The 20,841-nt window shown below is 43.5% G+C and overlaps 2 protein-coding genes across 3 annotated transcripts; both read left to right on the top strand.

The window, feature by feature from the left end:
• The first annotated feature begins 1,577 nt into the window (after nucleotides 1-1,577).
• LOC139534229 (phosphatidylinositol 4,5-bisphosphate 3-kinase catalytic subunit gamma isoform-like) lies at nucleotides 1,578-9,697 on the top strand. The gene is made up of 16 exons (XM_071333173.1): nucleotides 1,578-1,756; nucleotides 2,373-2,772; nucleotides 2,882-3,144; nucleotides 3,328-3,685; nucleotides 3,892-4,187; nucleotides 4,395-4,909; nucleotides 5,135-5,369; nucleotides 6,161-6,370; nucleotides 6,754-6,835; nucleotides 6,932-7,035; nucleotides 7,214-7,360; nucleotides 7,442-7,532; nucleotides 7,692-7,822; nucleotides 8,352-8,463; nucleotides 8,685-8,842; nucleotides 8,977-9,697. Exons 2-16 carry the CDS (start codon nucleotides 2,385-2,387, stop codon nucleotides 9,256-9,258), a joined length of 3,372 nt encoding a protein of 1,123 aa, XP_071189274.1. The 5' UTR covers nucleotides 1,578-1,756; nucleotides 2,373-2,384; the 3' UTR covers nucleotides 9,259-9,697.
• A 4,577-nt stretch (nucleotides 9,698-14,274) lies between these two features.
• LOC139534231 (cAMP-dependent protein kinase type II-beta regulatory subunit-like) lies at nucleotides 14,275-20,811 on the top strand. Of its 2 annotated transcripts, XM_071333174.1 has the most exons (11): nucleotides 14,275-14,881; nucleotides 15,460-15,495; nucleotides 15,959-16,011; nucleotides 16,303-16,386; nucleotides 16,512-16,618; nucleotides 16,967-17,120; nucleotides 17,434-17,535; nucleotides 18,228-18,302; nucleotides 18,401-18,469; nucleotides 18,670-18,814; nucleotides 19,005-20,811. In XM_071333174.1, exons 1-11 carry the CDS (start codon nucleotides 14,605-14,607, stop codon nucleotides 19,109-19,111), a joined length of 1,209 nt encoding a protein of 402 aa, XP_071189275.1. In that variant the 5' UTR covers nucleotides 14,275-14,604; the 3' UTR covers nucleotides 19,112-20,811. The 2 variants fall into 2 exon arrangements, with proteins under 2 accessions (XP_071189275.1, XP_071189276.1); XM_071333175.1 differs by lacking the exon at nucleotides 15,460-15,495.
• Nucleotides 20,812-20,841: the final 30 nt, after the last annotated feature.

A 20,841-nucleotide genomic window follows, 5' to 3' on the forward strand; every position in this document is an offset into this window, starting at 1 on the left:
TAATCGTAAAGACTGATCTAGGATCAGCGACCTATAGCAACCCTTGAACTGTAATATATTGCGCGAAAATGATTGGAATTAGCAAATATGTAACTGAAAATATATTTTTTGCAAATGGTTATGGTGGTTATCATTTCACCAACGTTTCAATGATTCCAGCAAAGGCGGCTGCAATTTCGAACAGGCCCATAGACTTCCATTGAAACAGAAACAAATTAAGGCGTGGGATGCATAGACTGTAAAAATCGTGCGATGTCTCGCTTCCGTCTCTGATTTCAGAGATGTTAGAACAATAATGGTGGCTCCTGGGAAAAAATGTATTTCACAAATAATTAATTTTCCAGCGGTCTCATATTTTTATCTATACAATTTTATATGCAGTCATTTGCATCTTGATTGTCATGGTATCTTAACCAGAGGAGAGCGCTATTGTTTAACAAACCCAAACCTCACTGACAGCAGTTGTAACCAATGATGTATATAAACCCTGGATTGATTTGGCCATGTTTTGTGTTGGCGAGTATAAGGCTTTGAAACTACCGGTCGGCCATATTGGCCCTCCTAAGTAGACCCAGTCCTCCATTAATGGAATTCTACATTGTTTCAACTAACATTTTCAAGGACAAAATTATATGCATTTAAGTATTTTTGTTGTTGTAATGAAGACAGTAACATTAGTAATCCCATAAAAATTATACTTCAGGGAAAATGTTTTTATATACACTATATACAGTATATATATAAGTATGTGGACACCCCTTCAAATGACTGGATTCGGCTATTTCAGCCTAACCCGTTGCTGACAGGTGTATAAAATCGAACACACAGCCAATCTCCATAGACAAACATTGGCAGTAGAATGGCCTTCATGAAGAGACATTTAATAAATTAATAAATTAAATTAATAAATTAGACATTTAAAATGATAAACTTGGATTAGTTAACACAACGTGCCATTGGACCACAGGAGTGATGGTTGCTGATAATGGGCCTCTGTACACCTATGTAGATATTCCATAAAAAATCATCAGTTTCCAGCTACAATAGTAATTTACAACATGAACAATGTCTACACTGTATTTCTGATCAATTTGATGTTATTTCAATGGACAAAAAATGTGCTTTTCTTTCAAAAACAAGGACATTTCTAAGCGACCCCAAGCTTTTGAACGGTAGTATAAATATATAAATCATTGGTTGTAACTGATGGGATTCAATAAGAACTTAGAATCTTTGCTATATTTATATAATAGTAGGAAATAATACCATGCCAGAGAATGACACATTTTTCTTTCTTTCTTCTTTTTTTTCCAGGAGAAAACGTTTTTAGTGAATATGACAATGGACATGGAATATAAACGCATCAATCTTGGCATGGATACAATAACATACTTATCCCAGTTATAACGGCTACAAAAATCAGTAATTGTAATAGTAATGATAATTTTCAATTAAATTGCATAATCATAATGGCAATACTAGGCTGTGGGTTTCTGTAGTCCAGTTCCCTCAAAACTACAGTTATGGCGCCTCTGAGCGACCAATAAGAGCACAACATGTAGACTTGCATGGGACTCGTCTTCACACATCACGGGGAGGGGTGAATGGAATAGCATACAGAAAGTTTTAGTACCACTTCTTCGGACTCAACATGAATTAAGGAGAAACTGGGACCATTGTACAATTATTTACAAATGCCTAGTGACCCACCGTGTCATATTGCTGCTGGCGTGAGTGTGTTTAGGCCTACCGAGCGGTAAGTTTTCTTCATAGACTTTCCCTGGCCCATGTAATCGGCAATACCGTTATTTTCTGTTTTTGAAAACTAACGGCTCTGGATTTTCTCATGGAAACTATCGTAACGTTGAAGTTTTATCAATTATTTTTGTATTTTTATATAATGGATGATTTTATTATAAACTGTAGGTTTGTTTTTGTGAGCAGGTGTAGAAGACTTGTCAATTTAATTTCAAGTTGTCATTGAATCCATTTTTGAAATATGTTCTGAAATTAGGTGGAATTTACAATGTTGCCAAATTCTGGTTGCTCAATTTTACTGCAACATTATCATATTTTGATACCAATGACTGTATGGGGTTGATACATTGTTACTGCTGACAGTGTTTCTCCTTGCTTCCTGCTTTGCAACTTCCTATGCAGAGAAGTTGGTCTGAAAGAAGAAGTTGAATAAGCTTCATACGCACCATCATAAAATAAAATAGAATTAGTATAAGCATAACATATCATGATAGAGTATCTTATTTTGGCTAAGTTTACCAACATGCGATAATTATACATGCTACATTTAACATCCCTTATACATCCATCAATTTGAATCTAAACAAATCTATTTTATTCTTCATTGATAATAGATAACTCGTGTTATGGAACAGCAAGTGAGCGATGAAGAAGAACCTCAACCTGTAGTCCTCAGAGAAGAGAACCGGAGGAGGAGAAGAAAGATGAAAGCCTTCACCTCCACCTTCTCCGTGGCCATGGACCAGATAGCCATCGAGTTCGTCCTCCCCACCACCACTAAGAGTAGCCGCAGCCCGGACACCTTGCTCCTGGAGGTGGCTGGGAACTGGACGGTGGAGCAGGTGAAAGCCCAGGTGTGGCTGAGGGTAGTAGCCACCAACCTGTGCCCTGAGTTTTATCAGAAGTACTCCCCTGACCACTGCATCCTGCTCTACCAGAAGAAGGGCAACTGGTGTGAGATCTACGATAAGCACCAGGTGTTTCAGACCCTGGACTGCATCCGCTACTGGAAAGGTAGAATATTTTAGTCTTAAATCTTTCTTTTATACCCTTGCATTTTTTGTATATATTTTATCGCCAGGTGTATTGAGATGTTTTCATAAAGTTGTATTTGAATCTAAAGCTCTGAAGAAAGATGTGGGAAAGATCCACCTGACGTGCCGGCCTCAGCCCTCCGAGGAGTCCACACAGTACCAGAGGTACCTCAACTACCTGATTGGCTACGACGTCACCGACGTCAGCAACGTGCACGATGACGAGCTGGAGTTCACCCGGAGGAAGCTCCTCACACCCCGCAAGATCGAGCTGGCTGACAGGGACCCCAAACTCTACTCAATGGACCCTTGGATCACACCCAAGCACCTCCCAGAGCACCTGCTCACCAAGGTATGTAACCCCTAACCTGGCTGCTCCAGGGGTGCAGCTCTGTGGGCGACCCTGTGCTGCTTGCCTGCTCCCAGCCTGTTCTGTATTGGGTGATGTAGCTGGGTACTGGGACAGCAAAAAATGGCCAATTTCCATTGTCTCTGTATCATGGATCAATAAAGATTGAATAATATTTTATTCTAGGTGACCAACAGCCACATCCTGCTGGTCATTCACAGGAACAAGGCCAGCCAGACCATCAAGGTGTCCATCGACGACATGCCCGTCCAGGTGCTCCAGACCTTCTTTACGAAGATCTCCAATAAGAGGGCTCTGCTGGGAGTTCCTGAGGATGTGTGTGAGGCAGACTACGTCCTGAGGGTGTGTGGCAGGGAAGAGTATATCTATGGGAACCACCCGGTCAGAGACTTCCACTGGGTCCGACAGTGTCTGAAGAACGGGGAGGAGATCCATCTGGTCCTGGAGTCGGCTCCTAATCCAGATCAAGACCTGGTCCAGAAAGAGGACTGGGCACAGGTGGATGACTGTACTGGAGTAGCAGGTAAACTAGCATCAATATTCCCATAGTAATCATATCAGAATATTTCACCAATAGATTACACTTTACAATATGCTCTTTTCTTAAAGTTAACAAACTCCCCTAGCCGATAGAGTTGTGCCACAATAAGCAATATTATAGCACATGATTTTCCTTTGGGGAATATTTATTTGATGATTAAGATGATTCATATTCCTCTGTTCCAACAGGCACCCATGAGCAGCTGACGATCGACGAGAAAGACCACGAGCGGGTCTTCACCATCTCTCTGTGGGACTGTCACAGGAAGTTCAGGGTTAAAGTCCTGGGCATAGACATCCCGGCCCTGCCGAGGAACCCAGAGCTGATCGTGTATGTGGAGGCCAGTATCTTCCATGGCCAGCAGCTCCTGGCTCAGGAGAGGACCTCCTCCAAGGCTTTCACTGAGGAGGTGCTGTGGAACACCTGGCTGGAGTGTAATATACGCATCAGAGACCTGCCCAAGGGGGCTCGCCTCAGCATACAGGTAAACTGGTAAACTGTATAATGTTTTTTGGTTTAGTCTGGCAGCCGTATCTATATTTGCTTTTGCCAACATCTTTGTTGTGATCATGCTATTATTTCTGGGATTTTTTTGCAGAATACCAGTCTATTATTTGGAGAATATAGTATGAATCACAACTGAATTAAATGATTTGCAATTTAACTCTATTCTCTTTTCTCCTCTCCCCAGGTGTCCTGTGGGAAGGCCCAGACCCAGATCTCTAAGGGCTCCTCCTCCTACCAGGACAACGGAGGATCCCCAGTTGGAGGTGGCAGCAGCAGCCATGATGGTAATAAGACTAAGAGTCGTCTGCTGTACTACGTCAACCTGCTGCTGGTGGACCACCGCTCGCTGCTGCGCCAGGGAGAGTTCATCCTCCACATGTGGAAGATGCCTGAGAAGACCGAGGACAACAGCAGCGTCAATGCAGACAAGCTGACCTCAGCCACCAACCCAGACAAGGCTTCCTCCATGGCCGTAGCCATCCTGCTGGACAAGTACTGCTACCCAGTGGCCCTGCCCAAGAGCAGGGAGGGCAAGGAGGCTGGGGAGGCCGAGGGAGGGGACAGGGGGCAAAGGGAGATGCCTAACCACCTGAGGAAGCAGTTTGAGGCAATTGTTGAGACCGATCCACTGCACCCTCTCAGCCAAGAAGACAAAGAGCTGCTGTGGCACTTCAGAGAGGAGTGTATGCGTCACCCCAGGTAAGACTGACTGGCATGGTCATCTAATACTATATTACTGAATAAGTAATCTGAGTTTATAATACAGAACCACTTATTTCATCCCAATTACATCTTTCTTGTTCTTATTTGAAATAATATGTTTTCTAGAAGAGTATCACAGAGGCCTTTCTGTGAATATTATTCAGTGCAATTTTTGGGGAGTTTTATTGAAATGTTGTAAAACTCCCTACTGTCTCCTCCCAGGGCATACCCCAAGCTGCTGGGCTCTGTGCGGTGGGGTAGACAGGAGGCTGTCCTGGCCACCCATAGGCTGTTGGAGAGGAGCTCTGTGTGGGACCGTAGTGTGCTGGATGTGGGCCTGGCCATGCAGCTGTTAGACTGCCACTATTCTGACGCTCACGTCCGCTCTATGGCCGTACGCAAGCTGGAGACCCTGGGGGACGACGACGTCCTGAGATACCTGCTGCAGCTGGTCCAGGTGAGTTAGTCGGACTTGTTGGAACCAACATTTGGCTGAGAAATGTCTGATGTGTTTCGGTCTTGGTTCTGTCAAGATTCGGTCTGTGCCATAGAGGAACCGAATTTCGTTACCCAGCCCTAGTCATGCAAGTTGACATTTATTGTCCTGACTCTTGTCCTGGAGGCAGAACAGAGCGATTTCACCAGAGCGATTTCACCTAAAGTCAAAATGGCCTATATTGTAAAAATTCATAAAAACAAAACATTTGCTTTTTTGTTCTTAATTTAAGGTTAGGTTTACGCATTATGGTTAGCAGTTTGGTTAAGGTTAGGTTTCAAATCTGATTTTATGACTTTGTGGCTGTGCTAGCTAGTGACCACTCTGCAGAGCTGCCACCAGAACAAGATTCATGACGAGAAAGACTAAGTAGCCCTAGCCATAGGTGGTTGGTCTACCTGGAGTGTAGAAGCACACATAAAAACAAAATTGTTGTTTCATACATTGACTAGAAAAAAATACAATAACAACCTTTATAGACAACACTTCCTTTTTACTTGGTGTTTTCCCAGAAGGGAGCAACTGTGGGTAGTTTTACATGTGTCATTCGTCAGTGTAGAGTCAAATAAACCGTCTCTACTGTCAACAATGAGGCCTTGGTTAAACATGCAAAACAGTATGAGTATGAAAAAATCCCCAAACGGGAAGATACTTTATAATGTCGCGTTACAGTTTATTGAAACATTTTGCTTGCATTTATGACGCGTTTACTTTGAGAAAAATACATATGTGTGCTCCTCTGTGTTTTTCAGGCTGTGAAGTTTGAGCCGTACCATGACAGTGCCCTGGCCAGGTTCCTGTTGAAGAGAGCTCTCAGGAGTAAGAGGATAGGTCATTTCCTTTTCTGGTTCCTGAGGAGTGAGATCGCCCAGTCCATGCACTACCAGCAGAGGTATGCTGTGCTGCTGGAAGCCTACCTCCGAGGCTGTGGAGAGGACATGCTGCAGGATTTCAGACGCCAGGTGGGTGAATAGCCTTGACCCCAGCCGTAAACAAGAGTACGGTGTGATGTGTGATCGGACACAGTAGGAGTGGGTGAGGAGAGTTCCTCCTCCTTACAATGTGACTGTAGGGCTTTGACGTCGTAGCCAGTCAGGTAGTTGAGGTACCTCTGGTACTGTGTGGACTCCTCCGAGGGCTGAGGCCGGCACGTCAGGTGGATCTTCCCCACATCTTTCTTCAGATATAACTTTATTAAAACATCTCAATACACCTCACAGTAAAATATATACGGTACGCAAAATAATTAGAGGATAGAAAAGACAGATTTAAAAAGACTAGGTCGCTAAAGTGTCAGATAACGAGGATCTGAATAAAGAATAATCCAATTCATTATCATCAACAGGTGGAGATGACAGAAGCCCTGCAGAAAGTCACCAGGGAGATCAAGGCCATGTCTGCTGAGAAATATGATGTTTCTGCACAAGGTGAGCCTGTCGCCTCAGGTCAACGTACCTAGTATAAGAGATCAAGATAAAATCATATAGAAATGAATACGTAATGAATCCTGGTGGTATGTTCAGTTGTGTTCCAGCTGCGTCAGAAGCTGGAGAACCTGCAGACATCTGGGCTGCCAGAGAGCTTCAGAGTGCCCTATGACCCGGGTCTACGGGCTGGTGCTCTGGTGGTGAGTGGAATAATACCTATCCATCTCTATTCTACCCCCCCTCTTATTTTCCTCCATGTCTCTTCTCGCTTGTCTCCATCCCTTTCTTCACCATCATTTCCTGTATCCTCCACTAATTGTATTCTTACTCCTCCATTCTCTCCTGTGTTTGACTGTAAACATGGGTCCCTCTCTTCAGATAGAGCAGTGTAAGGTGATGGCCTCTAAGAAGAGACCGTTGTGGCTGCAGTTTAAGAGGGCTGACCCCACCACTCTGTGCAGTGACACCATCGGGGTCATCTTTAAGGACGGGGATGACCTCAGGCAGGACATGCTCATTCTACAGGTATGTGGGCTTGCTTTCTCAATGGGTTAGGCAAAACTGTCCACCAAATGTTCCATGACAACGAAATGCTCCTCCTTTTAGATTCTGCTGATCATGGAATCCATATGGGAGGAAGAGTCTTTGGACTTGTCCTTATTGCCCTACGGTTGTATCTCTACTGGGAATAAAATAGGTATGTCAACTGACTTTACACTGTCATGACGTGTTAATAATAATATATTATAACATATAATATATAGTGTATAAATAATTATAGATATATATGCCATTTCTTATTAAATAAGCATTGTTCTCTATTCTCTTATTTTATTCTCTCTCTCTGTCTCTCTAGGGATGATTGAGATAGTGAAGGATGCCACCACTATTGCCAACATCCAGCAGAGCGTTGTGGGAAGCACAGGAGCGTTCAAGGACGAGATCCTCAGCCAATGGCTGCGGGACAAGTGTGTGAGCGAGGAAAAGGTAGCTGGCTATAGTTACTCCCACGGTGCTGCAGCGTCTCAGCTGTAGAGGATATAACTGCACCGCTAAGGGGGAAGGAAACACCCCTGCTACATTTCCTGTTACCCGGGGCTTTGTCTGCAGCACTATTCACGTATACTCAGACTGTGTAGGCTGAAGCACCTCCACATTTTCAGCTCTGCTATGTCTATTTTTGAATTGGCCTGTTAGAAATATCCCCATGCAGCAGTCACCATAGCTTTAGGGTGAAGGTATACCACAGAGGCTACCACAGCGCTAGCAGATAAATAGAGAAAGATGAAACACGGTTTGAGTCACTGTGTTTGCTACAATGTTGTCTGTGGAAATAATTGAGCAGAACTGGTTGTATGAAATGGCAGCTCACGAATGCTCTTAATTTCCTCTGCTCTGTGTCTCTATCACTTCCCCTCTCTCTGTCTCTCCCCTTCACTCGCCATCATTGTCTCTCCCTCTCTTTTGCTGTCTTTCGCTGTCTTTCTCTCTCTGTGTGTCTCTCTCCTCCCTGTAGTTCCAGCAGGCGGTGGAGAGGTTTGTGTTTTCCTGTGGAGGGTACTGTGTGGCCACCTACGTCCTGGGGGTAGGAGACAGACACAACGACAACATCATGATCACTGAATCTGGTACCAGAGCTCATCCTTATCTCCCTATAGCACAAACATGATACAGTACTTGGCGTTAAGTGGTTGCCAAAACATTAGGAATACATTCCACAATATTCTATATATGTGGATGAACCCATAGAAAGTTATTTTCTGTTCATCTGAATGTAGTAATTTGTTTCTGATGTATTGGGTGCTTTATCTATAGCATTCTTTTTCCCCCTTGATATGTCTGCCCTCAGGTAACCTGTTCCACATAGACTTTGGCCACATACTGGGGAACTATAAGAGTTTCCTGGGTATCAGTAAGGAGAGGGTTCCTTTCGTCCTCACCCCTGACTTCCTCTATGTCATGGGCACATCAGGGAAGAAGAGCAGCCCGCATTTCCAGAAGTTCCAGGTACTCAAACTAACGTGTTGTCTAACCGGTAAAAATACATATACACAAACTCGCTCGCTCGCACGCAAACACCCACACACACTCACACACACACATACTCACACACACTCTTAACTACAGTATTGATCTCCCAGGATGTGTGTGTGCGGGCCTACCTGGCTCTAAGGCATCACACCAACCTCCTCGTCATCCTGTTCTCCATGATGCTGATGACGGGCATGCCTCAGCTCACCAGCAAAGAAGACATTGAGTACATCCGCGAAGCGCTGACTGTGGGCCGGCCGGAGGAGGAGGCACAGCGCCACCTGCTGGACCAGATAGAGATCTGCAGGGACAAGGGCTGGACCGTGCAGTTCAACTGGTTCCTACACCTGGTGCTGGGCATCAAGCAGGGGGTGGATAAACGCTCAGCTTAGGGGGCTCCCCTTATGGTGCCAATGGGTTGGCAACACCAGAGTGATGGGTTCGAATCCCACATGGGCCACATATGTGATAATTGTAAGCCACTTTAGGTAAGATTACTATGTTGATTGGACTCCCAAATAAGGAGAGAGGGAGATATAGTCAGAGACCAAAGTGTGGATCTAAAAGTTTGTCAACCCTTCCTCAATGATGTAACCAGTTGTTCCGAGGAAATTACCCGTTGACTGTACCATGGACTGTATACAGTAACGGTCTTATTTTTGCACTTTCAAGATCAAAGTCTGATCTTACCATATGTTTATGAGTTATACATTAATATTGACTCCTGTTCCTCTGCTAATGCACTGCATCTGATTGTATCATCTGTTAATATAACATCCGACTTGCATGACTGATGGTGGCAATACCATAATAAACCTATTCATAGAGAAATATAGTTATATATTATGTCCCGTCGCTAGAGGGCGACATGCAGATGTTAAACTGAGTGACTCACCAACCTCATCAGAGGAAGAGGTCTCTAGGAAACCAAAGGAAGCTTTTCCACACCAGGGTGAGTTCACATAAACCAGAAATCAGAATTTCGGGTGTTTTATCGTGGGTGTAGTCAGTATAGGTTTACCATAAAGTGACCTTTAACTCATCAAGATGAAAGAGGTTGAGGATAAGGCGCGCAGTATCGAAGTAGGCTAGCTAGCTACTTAAATTCATATGAAATGTGTGCAGCACCACCCGATGTCGCCCGCGAAGCGTTTATGCGCGAGCCCAAAGCAATCCAATTATTGACATTGAAGCCAGTGAATCCCAGCTAACCCAATTCGAGCAGACCCAATTGTGTCTCTGTGTCCTGGATAGGTAGCCTCTCTCCATCTCTCAGGTCTTGGGGATGCGGTTGCAGCTTCAGTGTGTGCAGCTGGACTCCGTACTGCAGACAGTGAGTGTCCTGGAGGTAGTGATCCGGAGGAGCTTCGGTCCTGGTGGAGGACAGGTGCTGTTCACACGGGACAAACGCTGCTGACACGCCACTGAACACGCATCCTCACAGCCCTGCGGGTGGAACAAAAAGCCCCACTAAAACCCGCTCTGGCTCCCAGAAAAAAAAACTGCAGTTCCAAATTTGCTCCATTCATTAAAATCACAATTTAACACTCAACAATTTTTTGACTACCTGAACCTACTATTTGGTTTTGAAGCATTGAAACCAAACCATATGATTTGAATGAAAAATACTTTAATGAACATGAAAAGGTGAATGTAAGAAGCGCTCAATTTCAAATAGACTACATGTCTTATTAAACAGCATATAAACACGAAGTAGGTCAGCAGTCAGACAGGGAGCCTAAGAAGGAATGAAAATTAATTATTCATGCAATATTACAAATGTTTCAAGGCTATAGCCTACAAAGAAATACATTGTGAAGCATTTACGAGTGCAACACAGCTGGTAGGGAGTTAGGGACATTAAGCACTCAGCATTTTAACAACCGTTTGTTGTGTTAAATCATTATAGTCTAAATTGCGCATATAAACTGTAACACTTAGGATTAAATACACATTAAATGAAAAATGCCTTATTAGGCTCAGTCTAGAGTTCCTTTGAATTCCTTTTTAGAAACACCAGTTTGGCCAGGGTCTGTGGCTTCAGGCTCATGTGATGGTGCCTCTAGAGCAGGGCAGCAATGGAGAATATCCTCTCCAAGCTTGCAGAGCCACTGGGGATGCTAAACACCCTTATGGCCGCTCTTGACAGGCTGGGCAGGGATGCAGAGTTGTTCTTTTTTTCTTCTATTGGTAGGCCTAAAGGTTTTTAGGCAAATAACCCAATCAAAATGGAAAGCGCCTTGAAAGGTGGAATATGAAAATCAATCATGGCCTATTGTATCGATAATCTAACAAAAATGAAGGAAACTTTTATGAGGTCAGATTTTTTGTGTATAAATACTTTGCTACAATGAAACTTGATTAGCTACTCACCTCGTTCCTTTCTTTTAGCATGTGCACGTAGTAAGTACACCATCATGCTTTCGGGATATGTGTCATTTCAGATTCCGCAATAATTCTTTAGGACATTACATCACCACACTCCCTCTCTTGCTCTTGGTCCTCATCTTTGTAATTTACCTTGATTTAGCACCTGTGTGTTCTATCAGTTTCTTTACGAAAATATTTAGCGAACTCCATGACAGTAGCTAAAGTAAGGGGATATAGCAGCACACAAGTAGACTACAAATGCATGCTGGGCCAGGAATGCCCAGAGCTCGTGAAGTGAGTGCTATTGGAGCAAAATTGGAGCGGGCGAGAAGGCCGATGCTCTAGCCTTTGGGAATCTCGCTCCATTCTCCAGTCAAATTGGGCACACTCCAGCTCCGCTCCACTCACATACTCTGACATAAACACACACACACACACACACACACACACACACACACACACAATATCAATATTTCACGTTCACACTTACAGTACATTGTGAAATCTCAATCTCTGTGTGTGTGTGTAGGATGGTGGTGGAGTGTGTGAGGAGACACAGCTCGGTGACAGAAGACGGCTCCAAGACCTTCGTCCTGCTGCTCGCCTCATTGCTACGGGAGATACAGAAACACACCCGAAAAGCCCGCCGGGAAGGTGCCAAGCGTTTGGCTGAAGCTCTGCTGGCCTTCGGATTGGACGAGCTCAGTGATGTCATCACTGTTGGAGTGGCTCCACATGGCTCCTCCCTTTCAGACACACACACCAGGACAGACAGACACACCCACTCTGTGCCGCCTACTCAGTGTTTTCCTTCACACCCGGATCAGCCCTACTCCTGCTGAAGTCATCAGCCAACTGAACTGTGAGCTGCTCTCCCATTTTTTTATTTTTTTTAAAAATTTTTACCTTTATTTAACTAGGCAAGTCAGTTAAGAACAAATTCTTATTTTCAATGACGGCCTAGGAACAGTGGGTTAACTGCCTGTTCAGGGGCAGAACGACAGATTTGTACCTTGTCAGCTCGGGGATTTGAACTTGCAACCTTTCGGTTACTAGTCCAACGCTCTAACCACTAGGCTACCCTGCCGCCCCATTGGATTTGCCATGGCGACTTCGTAAACTAACACTTCCCTGCTCTGCACACAGCAGTATCAGGCTTCCCTATTGGCTGTTCCCGTCTGCTGGAGGGCCAGGTCATACATGCAGATTTCTCTACACCCCTCCCATTCCGCGACCATGGACCAATCAGGGCCCTTGCGGTGACGGAACCCCTGGAACCCAGCCTACTGATTGGTGGAACTGTACTGGAGCTGGGTGGGGCTAATAGAGGGATAGAAAGTGTGTGTGTGAGATCAGAGCGGGGGTTAGACAGCGTGTGTCACCCTACAGCATCTAGGAGTGTCTCTGCTCCTCTCATCAGTCAGACAGTCGGAGGCCTTCCTGGCTGCAGTGGGGAGGTACAGTGTGTGTGTTTGTTAGAGTGTGTGTGTGTGAAGACGACCTTACCTTGTTCTCTGTGCTCAGTGGAGCCCAGCCTGTCTCAGACTGGGCCGTGATTGGACAGGAACATGTTGCTACGGCTACCTTCTGCCAGCCGCTGGTGCCGGGAGCTCACAGGTATGGTTACAGGATAGTTACACGCGCACACACACACACACATACACACTATGCTAATTATGTGGTTTTCTCTCTCCCAGGTTCGTCAATGTGGGGTTTCTAAGGCAGAGGACAGGGGCAGACCCCACAGTCTGGTTGTGTGTGGACAGACAGAGGGCCAGGTGGAACAGAGTGTATGTGCTGTACGAGATACTCGACACATGCTGCATACTACCTGGGGGCCCAAACACAGGACTAGAGCTACAGAAAGAACCGCTTACACACACACACAGACACACACACAAACACACACACAGACGTGATGGAGCCTTGTTGTGTCATTTCCGTGGGCAGGACTTTTGACTTCCTGTTACACCACACCCTCCTACAGCACACACTCCGTCAAACACAGACACGCACACTCCGTCAAACACAGACACGCACACTGTCACACTTGGATACCCCTGCCGCCTCGGGGATGACTGCAGAGGCCCAACTGAGTGTGCCCAGACAGATCTACTCCCACAATCCTTGGCGCTACCTTGAGGCTCTCGCACACACTCTCAGCTGCATACGTAACCATGGTATCTCCCCGGACCCGCCGGAGACAGTGCTGTTCTGGTAGCGGATGGTTCTAATCTGGTCCAGACTGACACTAGTTCAGGATCTATGTCTGGGTCAGGATCTGGGTCAGGGGTAAAGGAGGTGACGGTTTGGTCAAGCTCTGGCGCTAGTTCAGGTGTGGAGTCAGTGTCCTGTAAGTTTCATCTGATCCTGGATGTTCTACAGTGTCTCAGGAGTCTACTGTCTGTGGACACTGTACTACACACTAATACCTCACACACCTGTCAGAGAGAAGAGGAGGAGGGTGACGACTGAGAACTCATACTTGATTTTGTTTCATTGTTCATCCAAAAGTTTTGTATTACATTTTTGAAAAAGTAATCTCCTTGTGTAGTATGTCTTTGCATATGAATTTCTATGTTAATAAATCCGATTTGAGTAAATGGTTATATGGTTATATTATGTTGTTACAGCGACTGAACAGAATGTGTCCTTCATCGCCTCTCTGCTCCACTGTAGAGGAGAAAACACTCTGCCCTACCCTCCCTTTTTCTTATTAATTAACTTCTAAGGAGGTCAGTTGCTGTATTTAGGTATCAATTAAAAATGGAATATCCTTGTGAAATAATTGTTCACAGTGTAGGCCTACATAGGACAATTGTTATGCAAAAAGGAAAATGCTATGCTCGACTGTCAATATGCATGACGAAATATTTCGAATAATGTACATCTGATGTGAATTTTGAGAATGGTAAAATCACAGAGTTTCTAAACATTCTGTACTGTTTGGTTAAACGATGCTCCCATGAGATGAAGTGGTGACTGATCTGCTCACTCTTCTATTTCTATGATTCTGCGTGCGCAATCTCTAGATGGTTGGTTGTCATGGATACCTGGGTCACATGCGTGGATTTCCTGAAGCCAGCAGCAAAATGATGCGAGCTAGCTAGCTAGCATTTTTACTGCCGTTTTCATTCAGATTTCATCAAAAGGCGGTAGCTAAATTAGCAAACTATAGCTAGCTACAGATGAACATACATTGAGAATGGGTATAACGCCAACAACATTTGTTGCAAAAGGCTGTGTTTATGGACGTATTATTCAAGTGAGCTTTCAACCCTTACAAGCCTGAGCCTGAGCCAAGCCTTATATTCAGAAAATAGCCACCGGTATTTTTATTTTCCTGACTCTTCAAAGACCGATTAGAAATGAGTATTGAAATCCCAGACGGATTGACGGAGCTGTTGCAAAGCTTTACAGTGGAAGTGTTGAGGAATCAGCCAGGTGACCTTCTGGACTTTGCCTTGCAGTATTTCATCCAACTGAAGGAGAATCAGAGAGGATCCGCCTTTGACAATGCCCGAAATTCGGCTAACGGTCGAGCTGGCGATAATGTTAGCAGTGGAAGATCGGTCAATTTTGCCGAGGCGGCAGTGCAAATTGATTCGGAAAATGAAGAAGATGATGAGGAGGAGGAATTCGTAGGTAGCTAACCTCACCGTTCTGCTAGAAAAGTCAGTACTGCCTGTGTGGTGCTGCTAACCTTGATAGCTAGCTAGCTAATGACGTTACGGTGGCAGCCACTGAGACAGTCAAGCTCGCTAACGTTTTGCAACTACTATACAATAGTTACAGTAGTCAGCCCAGCTGACGTTAGCTACTGACCATTTTACCACGAATCCCTCGTGGACCGAGGGAAGTGACAACTTTCGCGATAATTTTACTTCTGGGTAACAGATGCCAGGCCAAGAAAAGGCAATTGAACACTAATCTCAAAGGGAAATGGCTATCTAGCTAAATTACCATCTCAAAACCTCGAGTAACCCCCATTGTTTACTTTGGCCGGCAGTGGAGTCGAAAGAATGTTCTGAAAGTGTCAGTGACTATTCTGACCTGTGTTGAGCATCAGTAGCGTTAGCTAGCTAGATTCATTCCATGTTAGCTGAAAACAATCAACAGTGATTTTAGATCAGAATACTCTCTCTATATGTCAAGCCAGAACATTGTTACACGGTTATATCATAGTAAAATACACCTCATCTTCATGTAACTTTTTTTATTAGCTCCAGTGATCAACAGATTCTTGAGAAGATCTTCAGGTAAGAAGGTTTGATATTCCAGCTATGTCCTTTGTATGTTGCATCCACAGAAGTACCCACTTTCCCAGTGTTCTCGACATAGTGACAGGAAATGACATCTGAAGTGTGTGTTTGATGGGCTTAATGATATCCTCTCAGTGGCTGGGACTATTGTCAGAGCAGCAGTTGCTGCTCTCATCACTATCACATATGTTAATAGTACTGTAGCAGGATCACACAAATGTCTGTCTGCTAGCCAGAGGGTTTTCAATGCACACAGTACTCAAGTATCAGGAGCAGTCCAGAGTTCAGCTTGTTCACCTATAGAGACATGACAGGCTTAAACAATGCTGTGTGAAATGGATTACACTGCAGATTACGTGACCACCTTGGTTTGGTGTGGTTGGAATCGCTCTTGGAATCCTGAGTGAAATCTGAACGAGGCACTCAAGCGTAATGTGATGACTCTTGTTCCTCTCCACAGTATGTGCTGAAGCATTCAACCCTGATGAGGAGGAGGAGGACAAAGATCCCAGGGTAAAATCACTTAAGCTCCATCACTATGGGGTTGACCTCTAACCTTTAACCTCAAGTTAGCTAACGATGTGATGCCGCTGGACCACTGCAAACCATCGTTGATCAAAACTGGTTTAGGTTGAACGTTTGTGTATTTATCAAGAACAAAATAACGTTTCAGCAGAAGAAGTCAGGTGCTGAGTGAAACAGGGTGGGAAGGAGATTAGATGACTGTCTGCACTCTGTACTTGAACCTGATACAGTAGCTATATTAATACATGCTAATTATGGCTCTGCTCTGCTCTCTTCCAGATCACCCATCCTAAAACCGACGAGCAGAGGCACAGACTACAGGAGGCCTGCAAAGACATTCTACTGTTCAAAAATCTAGACCCGGTAAAGTGAAGTGGGGTGGAAAGACTATAGGTTAAACAAATGCATTGAGGAAAAGTCAACAAAAACTGTATATGGATGCTGCTGTGTGCCGTGTCACTGATATATCTCTGTGGTTGTGTTAACAGGAGCAGATGTCCCAAGTACTGGATGCAATGTTTGAGATGACAGTGGAGGCTGGCGAACACATCATAGACCAGGATGACGATGGGGACAACTTCTATGTTATCGAAAGGTAGGACTTCAGATTCATCAAGACATTGTAAACAGACTAGACAGTCTATACAGCACTTTTTGATCCCAGGGCCCATATCCACAAAGTTTCTCAGAGTAGAAGGGCTGTTCTAGCATCAGTTTAGCCTTTTAGATCATAATGAATATGATTCTATGGCCAGATCCTAGATCAACACTCCTACTCTGAGATGCTTTGCTGATACTGGCGATGATCGGTCTGAAATCGCATCCTATTTCCTGTATTATGTACTACTATTGGCCAGAGTTGGGTGCGATACAAGATTTTCCCATATAATAAATACTTATGCAATTAATGAATTTATCATTATGATGTTGCCTTCTTTCCCAGAGGGACCTTTGACATCCTGATGAAAGCCGACAGAGTGGAGCATGTGGTGGGTTCCTATGACAACCAGGGCAGTTTTGGCGAGCTTGCCCTGATGTACAACACACCCAGGGCTGCCACCATCATCGCCACCTCTGTGGGAGCCCTCTGGTGCATGGTAGGTTTAAGGAAATGGATGAGAGGATGTGTAGGTAGGCTGTTACGTACTGTAGGTTTGAATGGTAGACTATGCCCCCCGGTAGATTGTGGAATGAATTACAGAAGTGATGCCGGAAGCAAAACATGCCAACACGCCCTGGGTTGTCTGAAGGCATCAGCCTACTCTCTTGAGATCATAATCTTAACCATTACGGACAAAACGGTGAAACTGGCCCCAGATGAGGGTTGAAGCAACTTGGTTACTGGAGTAACCATGTCATGTGGTGTTTGGTTGAAATGATCTGAGGCCTGTGATGTTGTATGTACTCTAGGACCGACTGACATTCAGGAGGATCATCGTAAAGAACAACCACAAGAAGAGGAAGATGTACGAGGCTTTCATCGAGTCACTGCCCCTGCTCACATCCCTACAGGTATCAACTGTGATCTCTATAGGTTGTTATCAATAAACCTCTCAGTAAGGTGCAGAGCGTTCGATTTGCCTGCTGGGGGAGCAAGGAGACCCCCAGCTCCGCTAAAACCATTGACAACTGCGTGCCATTTTCAAGTGATTGACAAAATAAATTACCATTATTTGATTGAATAATAATCAGCTCCTGGAGAACAAGTCAGAACTACTAATTTGGGATTATTCCACGCAAAACTGGAACATCTCTGAGAGTGATGCTGACTGAGTGACACTTGATAATGCATTAATAGCACAGTTCTAACACTTTGCATTCTATAGTATACACAATGCATAATGATATACACCATAAGCACCTACACTACTGTTCAAAAGTTTGGGGTCACTTAGAAATGTCCTTGTTTTTGAAAGAAAAGCTAATTTTTTTTGTCCATTTAAAATAACATCAAATTGATCAGTAGTCATTGGTCATTAGACAATAGTCATTAACAACATTAACAATGTCTACACTGTATTTCTGATCAATTTTATGTTATTTTAATGGACAAAAAAAATGTGCTTTTCTTTTCAAAAACAAGGACATTTCTAAGTGACTCCAAACTTTTGAACGGTAGTGTATATCTGCAGTACAAACGTGTTTATCTCCCATCTGTCGAGCATTATAGCAGCTATCACAACTGTTCTCTCTTGTCCTGACAGGTCTCTGAGAGGATGTGTGTGGTGGATGTTCTATCCTCCAAGACCTACACTGACGGAGAACAGATTATAGCGCAGGTAATTCTCTCTCTCATTATCCCTGTATTTGGAGAAAGTCCATGTAAAATGTAAGAGGTGCTACTCAAATGACTAACTAACTGTTGTTGTTCTGCCAGGGGGCCACGGCTAACTGTTTCTACATAGTAGAATCTGGTCAAGTACGAATAACAATGAATACGAGCAAGGTAAGGCTACTCTATGCTTCTGGATGCTCTACCGTTCTTGAAACTGTTGATACGTATTCATGGACATGTTAATATGTCTTGAGTTAGTGTTAACAGGTTAGAATGAGCTGAAAGCACCGTTACCGAGCATGTCAATAGTACTGTTTGTTCTACTGAAAGCACTATATGCCTTGTATTGTCTGACTGTCTGTTACCCCCAGTTGAAAAAGGAGGAGGGAGAAGGGGTGGAAGAGGAGGTAGAGATTGCCATGTGCACCAGGGGACAGTACTTTGGAGAGCTGGCTCTGGTCACCAACAAGCCCCGGGCTGCTTCAGCGTACGCTGTAGGAAACGTCAAGTGTCTAGGTAAGTAGATAAAGACTGCAATCAGCTGGAGGAGCGCTACACTCCAGGAATTGTATCATTGTCAATACTCATGCTCTCTAGTCTAGCTGATATCCAATAGCCTTGCTACGTTAGCTGCAGCTGATATGGTTGTCCTTGTGTTTTTTGTCTATGTGTGTGTTTGTGTTTGTGCGGTGTTTGTGTGTTCTAGTGATGGACGTGCAGGCGTTTGAGCGTCTGCTGGGCCCCTGCATGGACATCATGAAGAGGAACATCGTCAACTACGACGAGCAGCTGGCCGCGCTGTTCGGGAAGTAACACCGGCGTTCACGACAACGACACCGCGTGATAGAGTACACTCGGCAAAGACAGCTGAGACGTGATGTTTTTATAACAAGGGACTCCTAGACTCTCCTGAGGGGCCAAATACCCCTGGTACTGATCTGCTTTATTATCAGTCTGCTTTAACACACATCACCCACTGTGTTTATATTACAGTATTAGCAATCAGACCATTTTAGATCGAGGTTTGTTCATACTGCAAACTCATACTTCATATGAGATGAATCCCATTTATATAGTTTTAGTATTTTGTATGATACATGAACATAGTGGTGTTTGTTAATGACCTTCAGATTCATTCCTGGGCCTTATATCCAAATGGTACATATTAAGACACACTTCTATCAGGTTTGTCTAATAGATGAACTACGTTACGGCTTTTGATTCAATCTATTGTCCAGCATTTAACCTTCCCTCACGGAAAAACACTTTAAAGATGTTGCTATTTTTGTTGTTGTTGCCTATAAATGTTACCACAAGCATATGAATTCATAATGAAATAAGATTATACTTGTTGTATCTTATCTCCCAAGTGTATTAGCTACTTTTTAGAGTCACATTTTAGTCTGGACAATTTATGTCATATGAAAACAACAGTTTATCCAGAAGGAAAATGCAACATAGAGTTGGTAGTGGTATATTTCAGTGTACCTTTCACTTGTAGTTGTCAACTTGTTTTTGATTAAATTGGAACAATGCATATTGTACTTGAAGTTTAATAGTGCTATAGTCCTGAGTTAAGCATTTATGATCTAGTTGGTAAAGAGCATTAGTAGCCAATCATTTGTTAAACTAACGTATTATATTTGTTAAATCAAATGGGACATTGACACAACTTGGTGCTCTGTAGCAAAAAAAAAGGCAGTATTTCCTGACAAATCCATATGTGAAGTTGGTCTAAACAGAACCAATTAATTAATGGACTGTGTTGATTACTTCATTTTTTTTTTTACTAGTTATTGTGTTATAAGCTGTTAATAAATTGTCAGAGGATGTTTCTTAGACACAGTGTCTTTTCCCACGTGATTTTTGATGTATCAGTGGGTGTTTTGGAGTGCTGATTTTGAGCTCAAAATTTCCAACAGGTTAAACAGACATAGCGTGTCTTCATAAGGGAAATATCAGATAGGGAAATTCTCTTAGCATTTTGCATATTGCTGCTAGACCTACGTTTGGTACATAGTTTCTTTGGTACAGTCTGTTTAAAAAAATATATATATTTGTTGTTTTTGTCATTCACGCACTGCTCTCCTTAATAGCTTAGTACCGTATTTGCCTTTTTGAACCAGAGATTTCATAAATGTCATTATTTTAACCTGCCAATACATTGTCAGATAGATGTTCAACCTTCAATGCAAGTAAATCTCTAAACCAGTTTTATCAGTCAACTGAAAGGATTTATCTTGCCTACCTCTGCACATAATTACCTATGCCAACAACAGGTATCTGCCATTCCTTGTTTCATGGTGTTAATGTTTGTGTTCTGTGTGTAAAAACAGAGTTCAATTTGTTTAATGTAATATATTTTTAAGTTTCCACACCGACACTTGCTTTGCAGTTTCCCCTTTTTCTTGTAATATTGTTACAATATGCCTAATTTCCTGAGTATTTTCAGTATCTTAACTGTTATTTGAATTTCCATTGCAATAAACTTAGGTTTTGTATAAATAATTGAACATTTGCATTTTTTACTGTTGGAAAACCTT

Source organism: Salvelinus alpinus, chromosome 11 (assembly GCF_045679555.1).
Source record: "Salvelinus alpinus chromosome 11, SLU_Salpinus.1, whole genome shotgun sequence".
In the NCBI taxonomy this organism is placed as follows: domain Eukaryota; kingdom Metazoa; phylum Chordata; class Actinopteri; order Salmoniformes; family Salmonidae; genus Salvelinus; species Salvelinus alpinus.